Here is a 22,151-nt window from a genome sequence, read left to right as displayed (position 1 = left end):
TTGTGGTGAGAACATTTAAGATCTACTCTTTTAGCAATTTTCAAGTATATAACAACCTGATATTAACTATAGTTATTATGCTATACAACAGATCTCCAAAACTTATTCCTTCTAACTGAAACTTTATATCCTCTGACCAACTTCTCTCCACCCTGCAACCATTGCCCCAGTTCCCGGAAACTACCATTTTACTCTGCTTCTATGAGTTCAACCTTTTTAGATCCCACATATAAGAGAGAACATGTAGTACTATTTGTCTTTTGGTATCTGACTTATAATTTTGTTTCTTTATAAATGAGTGGAGTGAGGAATTTAAGTTGAGAAAAAAAGATAAGATAGAAGCATCATTCTCAAAATTTTTTAAAGAAATGATGAGGATAAAGGAGAACCATAAACAATAATTTCCAGTTCTCCTTATGGCAGAGACAATAAAGAAAATGATCATGACTTGCTGAGGAGTCAAACAACAGTATACAGTCATCATGAGGCAAAACACCCAACAAGTGAATGAGGCAGAGTGTGACAGCAGGGGCTGAAAATGGTGAATCAATGCAGATAGACGATGAGCCCTGGCACAAGCTCTCAGTCTTTGGGGCAGTCCTCCACACTCATCCCTCACCATCTCACAGCAAAGTGGGGCATCCCACCCTCCCACATGGCTTCAAGTGCCACCCTGTCCTCCAACAAAGACATTCAGATTCAATTAAAGACAAACAAGCAAAAGAATACAAAGGAGACAGCCAACTTTTGATCCCTGATATAGAGATTTCCGGTGATCCTTTGTGCAAATATCATAAAAGGCAGCTGAGAACAGTGAGATCAGCACAACCTAGACAAAAGGGGTGCAGTCATAATAATTTTGCAGTTTAAGAATAAAAATGTGCTCAGCACAGGACACAGTAAAAAGAGAGGGCTCAATACATGGTAGCCAATACAGTATGTCTTTCAAAAAATAGATGTTTCAGTAAAGAATTAGGCATTCTACTGCTTTTTCTACATAGAAAAGTTCCAGTGAGTGATGCCCATTTACCATAAGAAAGAACAAGAGGGAATATAGAGCGACTGTGTGTCTGCATGTGTGTAATATCATATGATCAGTTTTAATCAATGATTGACAGCGTGGCTTGGGGTGTGCGTGTAATGAAGTTGCACACAGTATTTTTCATGTATATTACTGGAGTCAATGGAAAGTGACACTACAAACAGTTAAAAAAGAATCCTTACTGGATATAAATAAAGAAGTGATAAAGTTATTTCATCTCCTCCTCCTTCCTTTCTAAAGGAAAAATAGAAGACTTATAGCTAAATAGTTTGAGGTGAGAAATTTCTAAAGATTTGAAACATATATATTGCATTTCATTGCACAGATCTAGAACCTTTTTTAAATCCAAATAAAATCATTTGTTTGGGTTTGATGCTTGTATGTAACCAGAAAAATACCTAAAATTGAGAACAAGTATCACACACAGAGATCAAGTGATTCATTTGTTCAAGTCAAATATTAGAATTAGTGGACTTTGTGTTTTCAGTTGACTTACAAATTATATACGTATATGTGTGTTTTTTCACACATTTATATGTGTTATAATATGTATATTGGATGAGTTTGTTCACACATTTGCAGCTTTCTATTTCCCGCATTACCTTAGACAAATATGCATAAACAATTTGAACACTTACTTCATTTAATTCAAATTCTTGTGTGGAAAGTAATTTGGTGTGATAGCTTTTTTTTTTTGTCAGTTTTCTGTTTTGTATTGCCTTACTGTTACTATCAGACAGCTGTTGAAATTTCAGGCCAATGGTTGATATCTCTCCTCCATCTTCAAGAAATTAACATCTAGTTGTATAAACATTTATTAATAACAATGTGTTCTTACGAGTACAGACTTTCATAACAAAAAAAGATGAACCAAATTGTTTCTACCTATGAGCTCTCTTTCGCAATTCTTGCTTTCTCTGTCAATTATTCCTTCTGCCTGTAGTCTACCTAGGTTGTGAGTAGGAGGGGAAGAGGGAAAGAAATAGAGAACCTCAACACTTGGTTGCTATGATGGGGTCTAAGACTATTTCATTTTGTATATAGTTTACATTGCCCTCTTGGTTACCATAGAGAGACCTTTAAATGCCATTCACAAGGTTGGGCTATATTAGTGCAGAGCCTGAGAGTAGCTGAAACACTAAGGGGGCATTACACTGACCACAGGGGAAAGGAATTCACTGGGACATCCGTATGCTCCAAGAGGAAACAAGCAATGAGGCACTGAGCATGAAGAGTTGTAACTTGAGCCCATGTCTCCTGTCCACTGTATCACACTATTCTTTTAAAATACAGTTCAGGCTTCTGGGTAAAACAGTCTACACAGCATATATGATGGCTAAACACCTCTCTCTGGTCCAGCAGAAATAACAAGAAAAACTGTAAGTCATAAGTAAGCTTCTGAATGACATGTCATTAGCATAAGCATATCTAACACAAAATACATTTTTAATGTATATAAACATTGCTTCCTCTGCATAGTTTTTGCCAAGAGTTAAAATCCAGATGTAACATCTTAGGGAGACAAAAACACTTACAGCTACTGTATGATAATTCCTCACACTACCAATTAAGAAACTCTGCCCTAAAATATGAATGTTTCTCTGAAATTCTCTACAAATCACCATTAATAAGATAATAGAGCAAAAAAATTAGCAGGGAGTTCATTTGATTTTTTCCCCCCTAAAGGCTGGCTTTAGTTAGAAAATTTATCTACATTTCTATTCTAACACATTGTGAATGATAAATGAACTGCACTGCATAAAGGACATGACATTGCTATGCTATTTTCTTTCATCAGAATATTCTACCTCGCAAAGTTCATAGCTCAGTGCTTGTCCCCTTATAAGGAATAGAGAAAGAAATGAAACTCACTACTCTGAAGACCTCAAGCTTAGGGCATGACTCAAAATAGCAAAAAGAAATAGTCTGAGAGGCACAAGGCCAGCCAGCAAGCTGATTCACTGTTTTGGTCTCTATCAGGTCTGTCTGTTCCAGCTCATTCTACATAGGAAAACCAATAAGAAAGCTATTTTACATTGCTTTCATCAACAGATTCAATGGCTTCAGGACCAGAGACAGTGAAAAGGTGTTTTTCCAGAAACTGAAAGCTGAATGCGAGAGGAAAACACACGACCCTTCATTGCTTTCCTCCAGATCTGTCTGCACTCTCTTCTGTATTATTTGAAGAACAGGCTTCTTATTCAGACAACCTCCTATATGATCCCCATAGCAATGGCTATAACCCTGATGGGTGATAAATATTGAATTGAATTGGTATTGCTAAGGGGAGTGCTTCAGTCAGAGAAAACAACAACAACAACAACAACAACAACAACAACAAAAACTTGCATTCTTTTATAGCTATTATAAGAAAAATCAATTTATTGTCACTGGTTACTTTTTGAACTTGAGGAACATGGTGGCTAACTCCCTCATTTTAGGTTAGAGATAAACATGTCAGCTAAGAACAGGGCAAAGTGAGAAACATGACACTTACAGAAAAGAGAATATGAGAAAAGTTGACCCTCAGAGTTCAAGTGGTATAAAGTGGGAACCATTCTAGGAGAAATGTTTACAATTCAATTTTTGGCTATTACGAGCTATGGTATTTCCTGAGTAGGCTATTTATTAAATGAAAACCTTATGCATCACTAGCATTAGGTGTAAATCCTATTATGGATAATAGGGCAACTACTAGAACTCATTTGCTAATATTAGAAAATGAGAGCAAGAAATCTGTACTCATGTTTTCTAGAACATAAAGAACTGAAACAGCAAAATATTTATTTTTAAAAAGTGAACAAAGACAGGTCACTCTCATTTCTGATGTTGGCAATAAACATGTCAGAGACAAAAACAATATAAGGCACATTATAAGAGTAAAATTTTGCAACTTTCTGTTTTGATTATTGAAACACTTAGCCAATAAAGAACTTCCCACAAGATGACATAACAATGAGAATGTTACTGATACGTAAATGAAAACTCCTACAGTAAAATACATTAGAATATTAGAATGTTCCATAAAGGTCATCTATGCTGTGATATAACCCAACTGCTTTCCATTTTGGACTCTTAATATTTTATTTGTTTGTATGGGTTTTTGTAATTCCTACCTAGCAACATGCATTTACTGCTCTTCTGGGTGGGGGAGAAGGGCACTTGACAGGGGCAATTAACTTGTATTACATTGTTAAATCCTAACTTTAGATTCTAAAATTAAAGAACCTATTAGCAAAATCAATCCATATAATACAAATATGGTCTATAATTAGTCTGGTCTTCCTCACTCTGCCACAGAGGTCAAAATGAAAAGTAAATGGGTTCTAGATGTTAAATAATTTATTGTAATTTAAAAACTATACCTAATAAACGGTATATCTCTTCATATATAACACATGCAAAATTAAGGAACTATAAATTAGAACATGAAATATCATTCTTCAGGGTTCTACGTTGTGTTTTTATCAGTGACAGTCACAGTACAGAGATCACGCCAGTGCTGAGATATTAACAATGTCCATGCAATGGGAAAACCAGTACAGATGACTTTCAGTAATTTTCCCCAGCACGAATCATTATCAGCTGGCACTGCTGATTCTTTCAGGAAATCAAACCACTATTCTGTTTAGAAGTTAAAGTAAATAACACCTTTCACACTTAGATGCTCAAGGCTTTATTTAAAAACAGTTTAAGGATGCTGGTTAATATACAGTATACAGCTGGCTGTAAAAATGTTTATTGCTTATCTCTCCTACTGAGTTTTTAATGAAATAACTCATTTCTAATTAATCACAAATAATCAGGCTAAAAACAAAAAACAAGCAGTCAATATTAATATTAGGGAAAAATTAGATCTTTTTAAAAAAGTAACAGATACTTTATGTCCCATAAGTACAATATAATCTCTCAGTTATGAATCAATGATCTTAGACCTATCTTGGTATTTAATTAACCAAGGGGTACATTCATGAAGAAGTATTCTACTGAGTTGAGATACTTAATTTAGCTTCTAAAAGTGTTCAGGCTTACAATGAAGGAGTAGCTTAGATATCAAAATTGGTTAGTGTGATTTCAAGTTACAAAATTGCGCCTAAAAAAAAATATTAATCTGCATGCTTCCTAGTCCATCATGTAGATGTGAACGTATGTGGAGAAGGTATTAGAGTTGAGATAAGGCACAGTAATATTCATTTATAATCAAGCCCTACAATAGTATAGCAAAATAAACATTAGCAAAGGCAATTTTACAAAAGCTTTTTATTGATTGAAATGAAAGACATTTTCTGAAATGCTACAATTACCATTTCAGGGCTTCAGAAAGACTGAGGTAATGGCATTTAACAAGATAGTGGACAAGAGATCACAAAATAAAACTTACACAAAACGAGACATGGATGAGTTCATACATAATGGCTTTTATATTATCTTGGATATAATTCTTTATTTTGTATCACTATTGCATATTTATTACAGTATTTCTAAACACAATTTGAAAAAAAAAAAACAAAGAAACAATCTCGGTACCTCATAATTTAGACCAAAAGATATCAGAACAAATACAGCCACCAAATATCCATCTTAAATACTGTGTACATTTAACAGAAATAATCACACATGACAAATGATTCAAATTAGAATTTAAAAGGATCAAATAATTAGCCAGGAAAGCAAAATGTTTTTAACATATTATATATAACACTTCCATTTGAGAATCCTAGCTGCTAAGATGACTTGAAAATATGGTCTAGGATTCCTAATATTTTAAACATATTCTCCCATCTACTTAAAGAAAAGTTTGCTGTATTTGCATAAACCAATATTGAACTTCGGATACTTGACGGTTTGGCTAGACAACTGTATTCTGAAAAGCATACATGTTATAAGCTGTGTGACAGTGATAACAAGAAAACAAAACACCAATCTGCGTCTGGTGGAGCTGAAATCAGGCCTCTTCAATTCGGCAGATCCACGTTCTGAAGGATGAGCGCCACTCTGCTTGGAATGTACACCTACGTCAAAACAATTATGTCAGTGCAACTGAAGAGAGTACCAAACGGCCTGTCATTATGTCCAAGAGATATAGGCACGATGCAGTCTCACATCTGCCTAAAGTTACAGTTGCCTTTACAATTTTACATGCTCTTAGAAGGCTCAATTTCGCAGTTCCTACAGTTCTGGCAGCAACATGGCTATCAGAAAGCAATCACCACTAGAGGGCTCCATACGACTTAATGAAAACAAACGCTCCTCACAGGAATGATGTAACCGGCCCTGTCACTGCCATGTTGAGGCTCTATCAGGTGGTGAAGGAAGGCTGCCAGTTCGCAATGTTACTACTTCAGTTAGATGAAGAAAAGCAATATACAAAGCACTTGTTTTGCATCAAGACACTTTTATTTGTAATCTTGTCTCTTTTATTCCCTTTCAAGAACAAAAACTGAAATGTAACATAAGGAATCCTGACTCTCAATTTAAACCAATGACTAAGCTTGCCATTGCACTTAAACCAGGATTCAGATTCTCTCCATGGTGTGCACAGCCCTGACTGGCTCCTCTCTGCCTGCATCTGGTATCCCAGCTCAGCTACTTGCTTGCATCTTCACCCACTACACTCCAGCCGCAGGAGCCTTTCAGTTCCTTGGACACATCAAACACTCCCCTTTTGTTGAATCTTTGCCTGTGATGTGCCTCTGCTGTAAACACTCGTTGCCTTGCTGGTTCCTTATCTCTTGGAAAAATCCCAGCTATATGGAGAGGCTTTCCTTGACAACCCTAGATGTGGTAAGTTCTTCTTTTCTAACCATGGCAGCTTTTTTGTTTCTTTCTGAACACTTGCCACAATTTGTGAATGATTTGTCAAGTTTGCCAGCTGCTTCCCTCATTAGACTATGAGCTTTAGAAAGGCGGAAGTCATACGTTTTACTTCTAACTCTCAGTTGGTGCCATTGGACAAGGCAGATGTTGATGATGACTGAATTAAATAAATGAACAATGAACAAAGGAATAATAGCGGATCAATAGATGCGTATTTAACAAGATATTCTCTAATATATCTGAAATCTTTTTATAAAATTGAGAAGTGATTTGAACTGCTTAATGCTATTTATATGCTAGTTCAAACCATGTATCTAAGTATTAACAAAGCAAACAGTAAAAATAATATTATAGATGGTTGTCATTGTGACAATCTCTCTTCATTTCTGACTTTGCTGGTATTTTACTATTTTCAGTCACTTTATCTCTAAATGAGAGCTTGCCTGATGGTTAAAGAAAAAAAAAAAAAAAAAACAAAGGCTTTCAGAGGTTAGAACCAGAATGAAGGCGCAAAGCAAACATGACTTTAGGAAAAAAAAAATTAAAGAAACAGAACAGGTGATTTTCATTTAATGAGACTTGTATGTCCAATACATCTCAACTCTGCAAATGAACACAATGTTTTCTCTTAAGGTTTCACAATAAAGAACCAATACTACTCAAAAAAATCAGACATATTGATACACTTGGTTAGTTTTTAACATCAAAAGTTAAAGCAGGTTTAAAATGGTGGCACTTAAAGAAATTTATATTCTGGATTTAATGGCCAGAGAACAGTTTTTCTAATCTTCAATTCAAAGTAACAGTGTTTTAGGAAATGAAGATCATCTGAAAAAGATTAACAAATGCTAACAGTCACTGTGTAGCTCAATGTCTCATGGTCTGTTTTGCAATACAGTATTTCCAAAAAGATAAATATTACATCCATGCAGTCACTAAGCGTGAGAAAACCATGTATTTCAGTGCTACAAGCTGTTTCCCTATAGTTTACACATTGTATTTTATATCTTATAACTATCATACCACATCAGAATTTCACTGCTAATGCAATCCTTTCTATGCAACGTTTTCTCTTTGTCATACGCAAGATGTTATGAGAGTGAGTCAATAAAAGGAAGCTGGAGTCATCCACAAATAAAGCAGGACTATTACCAAAGATCCCGACAGACCCAGTCCAAAGGAGAGCACATTTCCATAATCAAGCTACAGACAAAATGAACACAACCCAAAGCAAAGAAGGAGAAATAAAAACAAACAAACAAACAAACAGTGTGATTCAACCCATTCCCTCCCTACATCTTATCAAAACAGGTACAAATTGAGAAAGTGACCTACCCTTCTAAAGGAGTTTCCCATGTACTTATTAGGGGGTCTAGTCTAGTCTACATATTTCTTTCTTTTTTTTCTTTTTTTTTTTTGAGATGGAGTCTTGCTCTGTCACCAGGCTGGAATGCAGTGGTGCGATCTCGGCTCACTGCAATCTCTGCCTCCCGAGTTCAAGCCATTCTCCTGCCTCAGCCTCCTGAGTAGCTGGTATTACAGGTATGCAACACCATACTCAGCTAATTTTTGTATTTTTAGTAGAGATGGGGTTTCTCCATGTTGGTCAGGATGGTCTCAAACTCTTGACCTCATGATCTGCCCGCCTTGGCCTCCCAAATTGCTGAGATTACACGTGTGAGCCACCGCAGCTGGCCATAGTCTACATATTTCATTTTGGGGATCACAGTAACTGGATTTAACTAATCAGTGGGACAGAAGGTTACAATTTGAACGGTTCTGAATTATTCTGCCATGAGCAATCTAAAACTGAAAACCAATCTAAATATTTCAGTAGAGCCAGAAACTAGACAAAGTAATTTCAGCTCCCTCTACATGGAAAACATTTCTCTTATAGAGTATTGTCCTACAATGCAGGCAAAAAGACTCTGATAAGTCCAAGGTGCCTGGGAAAGTGGCAATGAAACACATCAGTCAGGTCTAGGATAAATAATGAGAGGTCTCTGTAAGTGCGTGCTATAGTGATATAGCTCAGATTTGGATCCTAAGCAATTGTGATATCTACTGTTTCATTCATAACCTCATTATTTCATTAATGAAATATAATAATAATTACATAATGATAATTTAGAATCACTCTTACTCTTTCATGTTTTGGCATTTTCGCTTGTCTAAATTTAAGAGGTTTTTTTTTTTTTTTCCTTTTTAGACGGAATTTCACTCTTGTTACCCAGGCTGGGGTTCAATGACGCAATCTTAGTTCACCGCAGCCTCCACTTCCCAGGTTCAAGTGATTCTCCTGCCTCAGTCTCCCGAATAGCTGAGATTACAGGGATACGCCACCACACCCGGCTAATTTTTTTTTGTATTTTTAGTAGAGACGGGGTTTCTCCATGTTGGTAAGGCTGGTCTCGAACTCCCGACCTCAGCTGTTCCGCCCGCCTCGGCCTCCCAAAGTGCTGGGATTATAGGCATGAGCCACCGCACCCAGCCGAGAGGTTTTTTTTTTCAAAGGATGCCATAACAAAGTTCCAGGTTTGCAGTATATGCACTGAAATATATTCCCATTGTGGTATTTGATGGTTAAAAAATGCTTCAAGAATATTCACTAACAGACACTGGTCTTTTCACGTAAGGAGGTTTATAACGACACTTCCATCATACTCAGAGACCTCTCAATGCAATACGCTACAAAGAAAAAGCCTTTGGTTCGCAATTGTATAATGTCATTAACAGAAATACTTTGTAATAATATACGCATATTTCACTGCAGTGTTAATTACCAGAATGTATTTATAGTGCTCCAGAGCCCTTGTGGTATAGGCAACATGGAAGAATTTCCCTAAGCCAGTGATTTTTCTTAACTATGGCTATTTATGGAATTTTGAGTTTTCTTCTGAGTATGTAAATCAATTTTTTTCGTGGTTAGGAAATTACTACTAATTATACTAAAGAACTTAAGACAATCAGAGCTAACCCTTATGATGAGACAATTACAGACACGAACAATTTGGGGTTCCTAAAATTTAGTCTAAGTATTGGCTCTGTAATTCTCATTTTATCATTTTAATTCATACAATAGTTTTGATTAATATGGCAAGAGAAAAGAAGCATGAACACATTTAAGTAGATTTAAACACAATCATTTAAGTATATTTAAATATAAAAAGTATATTGACATACCTGTATATAGAAGGCACTTACTATGCATAACATGCATGCTGATAAACATATCTTCTATATCCATTTATTAGCCTGTAAGCCCTAAACATTTTATATCTAGAATCACCTTAAGAACATGAGACAATGTAGTATACAGCCATGAGTTTCATTTTTTTCTAGCTATATTAATAGTCTGCTCTTCACAAAGAATCAGAATAGCACAGTACAATCCAATTCATTTATTAAGAGAGTCAAATGCATGCTAATCTACTCAGTTATTTTGATGACTTTAATGACTTAATTATTACACTAACCATGAGTGTGGCTAAAAAAGCAACTGTTCACACAATGGTCTATTTTATGTCATTCAGGCAAAATGTTATTTTCCTCTAGGCCTATATTTTCCTGTAGGACTAATAATTAACTTGCAAAATTTAATTACACAATTTTTGAAAACACAGTGTCAAACATTTTAAAAAAGAAAATTTTAAAATTAAAAAAAAATTAATACTTTAAAGGGTAATTTAAAAAATTCTCTTAGAAATTTGTAAGTTTAGAAATAGCATATACACATATAATTTTGGAAGAATGAAAACAGCATTCAGTGCGCCCGGCATGGTGGCTCACGCCTGTAATCCCAACACTTTGGGAGGCCGAGGCAGGTGCATCACCTGAGGTCAGGAGTTTGAGACCAGTCTGGTCAACATGATGAAACCTCATCTCTACTAAAAATATAAAAATTAGCTGGGCATGGTGGTGTGCAGCTGTAATCCCAGCTATTTGGGAGGCTGAGGCAGGAAAACTGCTTGAACCTGGGAGGCAGAGGTTGCAGTGAGCCAAGATCGTGCCACTGCACTCCAGCCTGGGCAACAGAGTGAGACCCCGTCTCACAAGAAAACAAACAAAACATCATTTAATGAAAAAGTCATTAGATTCCTTCATAGTCTACATACACATTTTTTTCATAATAAAAATTACACAGTCTTTTGAAAAATAAAAGATGATATAATTTTAGTTTTCACATACATGCTTTAGTTCATAAAATACTTTTTTAAGAAAAAATAAATTGTATTCTTTTATTCTAATTCTCATTATTTTGCATTAGGGTTGGGAGAAAAGTGATGCTAGTGTTTCTGTATAGAAATGTATATTAGCTCATCTAACTTATATACATTAAAAAAGTAAACTAAAAATCAAGATTTTCTTTCTTCTAAAAAAACTATTTTCATAATTTTGAATAGAGCAAAATATATTTTCCAACTGTTAAGCTGTACTAAAACTTACAAGTGAGGGGCAATAAAGATGATACATCTATGCCAAATCCTACATTTAAATCAAGTCTACTTTTGAACCTCCAAATTTAGAATGAGAGTAAATACATCTACTTCTTATTGATAAGAAGCCTAATTGTCAAAGTAATTAGTGCTACATCTATTGCTTTATTCTCATTTTCATCATCATCATTCAGTTAATGTAAAGAAATCAAATTCATTTAAGGCTCAATAATCTCTTTTCTCCCATTTGTGCCATGGAATTTGATTTTATGAATCAGAGGAGAGAAAGGAAGTCCCCTGCCTCCAGTGCACTGATTAACATATAGGTTAACATATTAGGTTCCTGTATCAGGAATCAAACTATAGAGAAATGATTATGCTAAAATGGAGTTTCCAATAACTGCCAGTAAAGCAGACTGGCAGAGCTCTGTCCCATCGCTTTTGGACGTTTGTGACATACTCTGACCTTAGCAAATACGTTTCCATGGCGGTACACATGCAGTTATCCCCGGCTCTCAGTTTCAACTGAGGGAGCACACAGAGACAAGGCTAGAGCAGCACCTGCTGATGCTGCAGCATGTACGGCTATTATAAAATTCCTTTGAGCTGTCTGTTGCTATCTTTGAAAACAGATTTGACACTTATTCAGCGATCCTTTGGATTATTAAGCTTGCAAATTAAGCTTTGGCAAATGCTGTGTACTAGTTATGATGGGCAAAAATTTCATGGAAGAAGGAAAAGTTATATTTTGTTCTTCCTTCCTCCTTTTAGTCTGTGAGAATGGGAGGTATGAGTGATCTTACTGAAAAGGTATAGGACCTACAGCACTCATGATCATGTTCAAGCAACTCCACTGGATCCCAGCACATAAGACTCAGTTTAATAAGGAGTTTCCTTATAATGAGGCATTATTACAGTAGGTACATTTGTTAATGTGATTTTTTTTTTCTCCTCTGGCTCTTTGCTGAATAACTGGGGTAAAAAGAAAACCTGTTTGCCTAGATTTTCTGTATTTTACTAGTCTGTGTGGACTCCCTTAATCTGACATTAAAACGAGTGATCTTATCATCTGGAGCCTAAAGGTGTATTTAAAGGAGTAATTCCTGAAGCACTGTAGTCATGGAAAACAAGATTCTGCTGCTGGGAGGAGAGAGCTAGCCCGCATTTCACGGGCTGCACTGGATTAGAGTTCTGCTGCAGGCAGCGTTCAGCTCTTTTCTGTTTGCCATGTCCTTGCAGTGCTGTCCTCCTCTACGTATTATTGATACTTATGAGATCTTTATTCCATCTGATAATTTACAACTGCATTTTCCACATTGTTGAGATCAATTCCATTAGTGCTTGAAAAGTAATCTCCTGATGTTGCTGCCACTGGCTGGCTGGCTTGTTTAATTATGCCAGCATATCTTTACTCTCACAAAATTGAAAGGATGTGAAGATATTTTCTGCCCACCTCAAAAGAGTCTGAGCCGTCGCCTGAGATTATAATTCCCCAAAGTTGGGAGAAGGTATTCTTAATTGTGTGTCCTCAAAACACTTAGTATTTTGACATGTTTAAACTACTAAATAATAATTGCCTATCCATGACAATAACATCTTTAAAATACATATGCAGTAGCATTTTACAGTTTCCAAATACCTTGGGCATGTTAAAGAGTTTCTGCTTCCTAAGAATCTCTTGCTATAGGGAAGATAATATGAATAATCCTCATTTTACAGGTGGGGGAAACTGCAGTGCAAAAAAAAAGTTAAATCACTCAATTTCTCAGTGAGTAAATGGCAGACTAGGGTCAGGATCCCAGGTCCTGTGCCACGGCATTTTGTGATATTTTCACTATACCTTCAGGCTCTTTATAACAGAACCCTGTTGGGGTACACAGACATTTAGAAGAGCTGGCTATGTAAGAATTTCGCGGTCTGAGTCTTTCCAAGTCCTTTCATTCTAGTTCCATCAGTGAAAGTTCAGTTTTATTGCAATCAGTTGCTCCTTCCCCATGACTCCCCTTTGTGAGCTGAATCATCTTTCCGAAACCCTAAGGGCATCTAACTCTTTTGATTATTTCAGAACTTTATGGTAATTTTCTTATTCACTTCCTTGATAAAAAACTATTTTTATCAATCTTATTTTACATGTCAAAATTGAATGTTCTCACAGACTACAGTAATAATTCCTTGAAGAATGTGATAGTACCCTTGAGCCCTCTCTCTTAAAAATATATATCTTTCTCCACATATATCTAAAGCTGGATCAGTGTCATCATCAACACACACTCATATGCACACACATACATTTAGGGTAACACCTAATTCTCATAGGACTTTCCACTGCACTTTCCTCACAACCCATAATCTAACAACTCACTGTTTGTAATCCCTGCTCTTTTCAGTGATTTTATGCTGTGATCTTTGGGATATCACTTTTATGTATAATATGGCAGCTTACAAAGCTGAGTGCTGGCATCACTCTGAAAGGTGGGAAAACAGTAGAAAGATGGAAGGCCTAGCGGTACCATAGAGATTCTCATGCCTGACTTCTATCTAAACTTTTGAAAAGTGAGAGAATGTAATGACATAAGAACGTTAACAGCTATGGTAAAGTCATGTATTTGTTAGGTACCTCCTAGAATTAGGAATGGTAGATGTGGTTTTGAACCCACTATATGGCCATAAATTAAATAATGAATTCCTCTGAATCTAGAAACTTACTAAATTCTACATATTTTAAAGAATTTAAACGTAGTAGTTTAAAACAACATTCTAACATTCTATTTGTGTGAACACCACAATGTAAAACTTAGTTATGTCATATAATGCTTCCTTCAGTAATATAAAAAATCCAGAGAATTTTGTAACTAGAATAAATTCAGTCTTCAATTTACCACATGAAAGAAAAGAAAGATACATTTTTCATTGACTCCTTTAAGGTGTTTTAAATGAAACTTCATTTGCTAGTCCATAATGTAGAAATCTGCTTAATATAAAATGTTATGGAGAAAACAAGAACAGAAGGAGAGTGAATTGTTGCATAAAGAATAGAAATGTTCATAATTGAAAGAAAAATTAAAAAACTGCCTTCTGCTCATTTCTTGAGAAATAGTTTTGAATCCTATTAATATTTAATTTTTGCCAATTGTCCCCTAAATATCCTTTACTATTAGTTTTTCCAAAACACAATTTAGTCCAGTACCACACATTACGTCTGGTCAAGCATAGTCCCCTCTCCCTAATCCCTTTCCTTCATGCTTTTATTCCATGTTGCTTATTTGAAGAGTTGTTTATTTGAACAAAAACATTACTAGAAGAATAAGAGAGTAAATTAAAATAGCAGGAAATATGTTGAGAAACTTACTTACCAAAAGAGAACAGGGACGCCCATTATGTTCAAAAGCCTCAGAAAAAAAGTCAGTGCTGTGGTCCAGTCTCTGATGCCCTCCATATTCCGCTGCATCTGAATCTAGCACAATTTTGAATGTACGGCTTTTAAGGAAATCACAACAGTTGAGGAGTTGAATGAGACATTGTAAAATATGTGCGGAGAGAGCAATTTAAAAGTGAGTTTTTGAGCAGTGTTAAATCATAATTTGTGCTAAGCACTCATTTCTTCTTTTACAGTTTTATGTTTGAAAGGGGCTTTACAGGCTATCTACTGCACACACCCATGAGATCCCTGCTATACTCCCATCACGACTCATCGAGTGATCACCCAGCCTGGGATGAAACGTACCTAATCTACTTTTCTCTTCAAGCAACCTATTCCACTTGTTATAAATTCTTCTCCATATTGAATAGAAATTTTGCTCTGTGAGATTATATTATTTCTACCAAGACAAGTCATAAATAATAAGTTCAACATGTAGTCGCCTTTTAAATATTTACTAATAGTTATACTATCTCCTAGTGTCTGCTAGATATATTACTAAATACATACAGTCAGTCCTCCATATCTGTGGATTTTGCATCTGTGAATTCAATCAACTTCAGATAAAAAAATATTCAAAAAAGGAAATGCCTCGTTGCATCTGTACTGAACATCTGGTTTTTCACAATAAGTTGTTAGATGGTATTAGCATATTTACAGCAAAATTAATAAAAGCTATCATTATGTTCAAATTTATTAGGCTCAAAGTATCTAGAAATGGTACTTGATACAAAAATCTACAATGATATATGCATTGGTATCTTAGAAATCTTAAGTTTCTTCTAGCCTTAGTAGAAATGCAGATAGTTTAAGTGCTTTTTGTTTTGATTTCCTGGAAAATATATCATTAATCTCAGAAATGTTAGTATATTACCATTACTGCAAAAATTATCACATTAATTATCACATTGATCAAGGAACAATAAGCCATCATTGTCAACCCTTGAAAATCTTTGTCTAAGTCAGAAGTGAAGATGGACACGCTACGGAAACTCGGAAGTGAAGATGGACACGCTACGGAAACTCGGAAGTGAAGATGGACACGCTACGGAAACTCGGAAGTGAAGATGGACACGCTACGGAAACGCGGAAGTGAAGATGGACACGCTACGGAAACGCGGAAGTGAAGATGGACACGCTACGGAAACGCGGAAGTGAAGATGGACACGCTACGGAAACGCGGAAGTGAAGATGGACACGCTACGGAAATGCGGAAGTGAAGATGGACACGCTACGGAAACGCGGAAGTGAAGATGGACACGCTACGGAAACGCGGAAGTGAAGATGGACACGCTACGGAAACGCGGAAGTGAAGATGGACACGCTACGGAAACGCGGAAGTGAAGATGGACACGCTACGGAAACGCGGAAGTGAAGATGGACACGCTACAGAAACTTCTGCTAGTAGTGTTGGCTCCATTTTAGTGAATCCAGGCCAGCCTTCTCTAATTCAAACTGAAATTGATAATCAGAATATTACCGTATTGAGAAAGAAAGACTGAGATTCAAATGATGACTACTAGGCACAGGGACATTTAAAGTCACTCAGTATAGCTGAATATGATTGAGCCTACCAATACATTTAATGCTGAAATATGGATAACGAAAATAAATAATCAAAGACATGGCAAATAATGAAATACTGTGGAATAAAAAAAAACTATTCAAATAGAAGTTTAGCTTTTGTTCTTCATTCCAGTTCATTAAATCCTGGGATAAATCTTCCGAAAACTAAAACAGTACAGTTCAGAGAGTAATGTTCTAGAATACTTTAAAAACAACTGAATTAATATATCAATTAATGAATTACTGGTTGACAACATAGGCTTTTGATAGCAATGGCTAAATAAGGCAAGCATATCATCAAAAGCAATGGTTCCCAACCTGACTGGCAGTCCTGTCATTGTAAGTTCTCACTGAGTGAGTAGTTACGTGATTGTAAGGGGCTGGGAATTTATATACGATTAGGTGTTGTCTAAAGACTAAATTATGTTATACACATTTGACGCTGTGTTTCAAAGAATGTACATGTTTTTACTATTAAAATGCAGATTATATTTTTCCCTTCTTTGTGTCCATGTGTACTCAATGTTTAGCTCACATTTGTGAGAACATGAGGTATTTGGTTTTCCTGCGTTAATTCAACAGACACCCGGGCCTACCTGAGGGCAGAAGATGGGCGGAGGGTGAGGATGGAAAAACTACCCATCAGGTACTATACTTATTACCTGGGTGACAAAATAATCTGTGCACCAAACCCCCACGACACACAGTTTACCCACTAACAAACCTGCACATGTATCCCCTGAACCTAAAAGTTAAAAAGAAAAAAAAAAAAAGAAAAGAAACCATTAGGTCCAAACATTTAATGTGCTTTTTACACAATGAATGATCAATTATGGGAATGTTACAAGACACAAGAGCTTGTGCTGGAGGCAGTAAATTGTGGGAACACAATGAGGAAATATATGGGGGAAACTGATGGAAGACAGGGTTATTTTAGTAGGTTTGTTTGTACAGGTCTATTTCGACTTCCCAGTCTCTGGTGATGAGAATGTCCTCCTATTCCTGGCACAGGAAAGACACCTTTTTCACGGGCAATTTTATGATTTGCTTTTTGGTAGAAAGGAGGAGATCAAAGAGCCTCTTTCTGCATCTGTTGTTTCTCAAACAGATTCAGCTCAAAATAATCAATAAGCCAAAGTGGCATATTTTGGGGTAGCACGTTCTGAACCCCTTCCTAATCAAATTCAACTTCTCACTAACACTAGAGATGACTATTTCCTCCTATGAACACTTTCATTTTAGTCACCTGAATTATAATTTTTAAAATGTTATAGGAAAATTATTCAAGGTTGCAAAACTAAAAAAATAATTCCTTCATTTACTTAGGGGCATTTTTTTTTTTTTTTTTTTTTTTTTTTTTTTGAGACAGGGTCTGGCTATCACCCAGGCTGCAGTGTAGTGGCGCGATCTTGGCTCACTGAAACCTCTGCCTCCCGGGCTCAAGCAGTTTGTCCCACCTCAGCCTCTCAAGTAGTTGAGACCACAGGCACATGCCACCAGACTGATTTTTATATTTTTTGTAGCAATGGGGTTTCACCATGTTGCCCATGCTGGTCTCAAACTCTTGAGCTCAAGCGATCTGCCCACCTCAGCCTCTTAAAGTGCTGGGATTAGTAAGCTACTATGCCTGGCATGCCTTTTTTTTTTTTTTTCTTAATAAAGGAGAATGTCCTCAACAAAATTATTTTTCTGAAACAGAATTAAATAATATTTAATCGTTATTTTCAATGTTACAGTAAAATAAAAATCATGTGTCCATCATTTTACATGCTTTTCCCACAATACAGACTGAGCTTCGCACACCAAAAAATGCAATTTTAAAGCAACAAAATTTAATAGTTTTTGTGTATACTTTTCTCGATCAAAGGACAGTAAAAGAACAATTGCTATATAAGGATTCATTTCTCTTTGACACTGAAAGAGATTGTCATATTGAAAATGTTAGAATCTATTTACTTTATATAATTGGTAGCCATACAGGAAAAGCTTATAAAAGCCATAGAGAAAGTTTCAAAACATTGGTTTAGACATGTTTCTCTGGCCTATAATTTAAAGAAAAAATTTTTCTGTGTCCAATCGTGAAATCACCCAGTTCTGTGTCTACATTAGCCAGGGAAAACAATAGCTTCCTTTAGAAAATGTGGCCTTTAAAATCCAGAAATTTCTACCAATTTAAACACTAAATGAGAGGTAATGCGTGTGAAAAAGCTTTATAATCACGAATCGATGCCATATATTATTCAAGTATCAGGAAACTACATGTTTTAGGAATACTGCTTAGAATCAGAACAAGCCTTTTCAAAGAGATTATCTGAGCAACTGATTTGTTTGTTTTTCATGTTCTCTCTCGGGTACTCCCTCACTCTCTCATGTGTATGCACATACACACAGATGCACATACATGTACATACATGATACAGGACACACACAGCACCACAATTCCTACATTGTCCTTTTTCTGTGAAAATTTACCTCTGAAACTATGACTCAAAGCCAATTTATACTTATTTTCAACTACCATCGTTATATGGTTTCCAATACAGAGCATACAAGATAAATTTAGCAGGACACCTTAAAAGGTCATCTGTTATCCATAGCTACCTCCATATTCCTAGCAGAGGACCTTCTCATAATAGGTTCCCAATAAAACTTGGAAACTGATATTCAGAATGACAACACTGACTTACCAAGAAAAGCCAAATTACATATACTGTTTTTTATAATTGAGGAAAGTACAATAAATTATCTTAACTCCCCCATTCATTTACTAAATTCATACAATGTACAAGATATTGTGCAAGAAACAAAAATAACTAAGATACGGTCTTCATTTACATGTGGCTTACAGCCTGTAAAGGGAGATTAGGCATACATATGAACCTATACAAGTAGAGCAAAAAGCAATATGCAATGAAAGGGAGAGTCAAGGAAGAAAACTATGATGGACAAGCCGTATATGAAGGCTTTTGAAGGCTGGGCTAGGGTCTTAAGACTTATTTTGTTAGTTAAGTGTGATAGTGTTTAAAATTCTTGAGAAAGGGTTTTACAATCAAAAAAATTAACCCGCAGGTTGTAAGCAGTATGAAACAGACAGTGGAAAGCCGAAGTCGGGAAAACCAGTCAGGAGTCTAACAACAGTGCAAGGATAGTTATGTATGTCTAATCTCTGACAGTGGGAAAGGAGAGATGTAGACTGAGTTTTAGAAGTACAAGTGACAGTACTCAAAAGTAAGGAAACTGAGGCTGAATCAGGGAAACAGAAGTGGAAGGGGAGAAGAGTTGGCCCAAAGGCAGACAGCTTGTTACGTGGTAGAGTTGGGAGGTGTGCATAAGTCAAATGCAGCTCTGATTACCTTACTGTCTGCATGTGGCACCCATTTTATGCCAAGAATAAGGTAGTGTTTTCATATACAGTTTCTTGTTTATTTCTCAGGTTGAAATTTTTTATATTGTTATATTTGAGACTTTGTAATTCATAAAGCAAAGAGGTTTATTTTGGCTCATGGTTCGGCAGACCATACACACAGGAAGCACGATGCTGGCATCTGCTTTTGGTGAGGGCCTTAAGAAGCTTACAATCATGGCAGAAGGAGAAGGTGTCCAGGAATGTCACATGGCAAGAAAGGGAGCAAGGGAGAGCGAGGAGGAGGAGTGAAGCTCCTTTAAACAACCAGCTCTCATGTAAGTGAGAACTCACTTGTTACCAAGGGGAGGGCACCAAGCCATTCACGAAGAATCCTCCCTTGTGTCCCAAACACCTCTACCAGGCCCCACCTCCAACACTGGGAATCACATTCCAACATGAGATCTCGAGGGACAAATATCCAAAACATATCACATTCCAAGCATAAAGAGGACAGAACGAATATGACAAGAGAAGAATACAAATAGGAAAATCATATAAAATGATATCCATTTAAATTACTGACACAATTAGATATACAAGATTGCCATTTCTAAAAGTAATGCTGAGGTCTGAATATCTGAGATTTACTATACTTGTTCTAGTCCATTTCTTATTGATTTGATCCATTTGATCATTTTATTAGTAAATACAAAACACTGGGCCATAAAATTTACCTTGTTCAACTGGAAAAAAAATACAGTAGGGAAAGAATGACAATTTTTTAATAGTTTTTTTTTTCAAAAGGAGATCAAATAGGTCCCTATCAATTTGGATAGCATTTTAAAATATTATGATTTCTTATTTTAAATTCAAGAGCTTCCTAAGTATTTGATATATCTATCAACAGGTTGAAGTAGATAAGAAGTTTTCAGCCATTATTTTATAATCCAAGTCCTTAAATTTGAACCAGGGAAGAGCCAGTGTTCTGAAGGAGGCATGTACTAATAAGATTAAAGAACAGTGAAGGCATGAAGACTCTTAAATTCAATGGCTCTTCAAATACTTCAAAAGCTGCTGTGTTTGCTCAGCCACTTGATAAAGTGTCTGTTCAAAGTATAAGGATTTTGATGTAAGAAGTACTATCATTTATATCATTCTGCACTAAACTCACTTCACTCCCACTGATGAAGCTAAGGAAATTTATTGTAAGGTACAACCCTTGAGGTTTCAAATTGAGTGACAAAAAGAAGAGTTCTCCAGTGACTAGATGACTATAACGATAGCAGAGCGGGTAAGTTACCATATATCTTCAAATCTAAGGCATCATCCATTTCAAGATGAATTATTTTCTATATCTCTAATGAAGAGAAAAAAATATCACTACCACATCAATATTGTAAGATACTTTCCAACTGAAGACAGGCTAAAATGTGAAAAAATGCAGTTTTTGGAATATGAATTTAGTATAAGTTATTTTATATCTAATTCTTTAATCAATCCATTCATATTACCATGATTAAAATAATGCCCAGGAGCTAAGTGACCCCAGGAAAGAGAATTTATACTGAAAGCAGAAAATATTAGGTTCAAAATTCTAAGGAATGTTTTAATTAATGTAAATGTGAACAAATATCTGGGAGGGTAAGAACAGCTGCTGAAAAGCAAGGAGAGTTTTATGATTTTAGTAGTCTGAAGAGATCGATACAGCACAGGGCTTGCCACAATGTTCTAACACGATCCTTCCCTTTTTATGTTACATGGATTGAATTTTATTTATTGCTGGTTATAATCCACAAAATCTAAGGTTACAGCTATCTAGTATCTCAAATAGATCTGTCCATTTATTTTATAAACATAGCTAAATTATGCCTACTTTATTGTCCTGAATCACAGAAAAGGCTATAAACTACAACTTTCAGTTTCTCTCTCTGGTCTCTTTCCAAACGCAGGAGTGGCAAAGACTTGTGATAAATTGCTATATATATATAATGAATCTGCCGGTCTGTTAGTGTGTGGTGGAGGGGTGTTGTAGGGGTGTGTGTGTGTGTGTGTGTGTGTGTGTGTGTGAGTGTATTTGTGTATCTTATTTAGGTAATTCTATCTTTACTTCTGTGATCTAAAATACACATTAAACTTAAACAGTTATCATGAAAAATGATAGTTCTGCCAGGTAACCATTTGTAGAACATTGAAACTGGACTCTTCCCTTACACCATATACAAAAACTAATGCAAGATGGAATAAAGACTTAAATAGAAAGCCAAAACTATAAAAACCCTGAAAGACAACCTAGGCAATACCAGTCAGGACATAGGCAAGGGGAAAGATTTCATGATGAAGACACCAAAAGCAAAAATTGACAAATGGGATCTAATTAAACTAGGGAGTTTCTGCACAGAAAAAGAAACTATCAACAGGGTAAACACACAACCTACAGAATGAGGGAAAATTTTTGCAAACTATGCATCTGACAAAGTTCTAATATTCAGCATCTATAAGGAACTTAAATTTACAAGGAAAACAACA

At 35.8% G+C, this 22,151-nt stretch overlaps 1 protein-coding gene across 4 annotated transcripts in view; it reads right to left on the bottom strand.

Moving 5' to 3' along the window:
* Nucleotides 1-5,287: 5,287 nt before the first annotated feature.
* The window catches only part of GBE1 (1,4-alpha-glucan branching enzyme 1), a 263,149-nt gene continuing 246,285 nt past the window's right edge, over nt 5,288-22,151 (bottom strand). For 2 of the 4 annotated variants that reach the window (XM_077991016.1, XM_077991015.1), the window contains exons 15-16: nt 14,649-14,766; nt 5,288-7,687 (exon numbers count right to left, since the gene is read on the bottom strand). In XM_077991016.1, coding sequence (XP_077847142.1) covers nt 7,670-7,687; nt 14,649-14,766 — 136 coding nt within the window. In that variant the 3' untranslated portion in view covers nt 5,288-7,669. 4 annotated transcript variants of the gene reach the window in all.

Source organism: Macaca mulatta, chromosome 2 (genome assembly GCF_049350105.2).
Source record: "Macaca mulatta isolate MMU2019108-1 chromosome 2, T2T-MMU8v2.0, whole genome shotgun sequence".
Taxonomy (NCBI): Eukaryota; Metazoa; Chordata; class Mammalia; order Primates; family Cercopithecidae; genus Macaca; species Macaca mulatta.
This window is presented reverse-complemented; position numbering and strand designations above follow the sequence as displayed.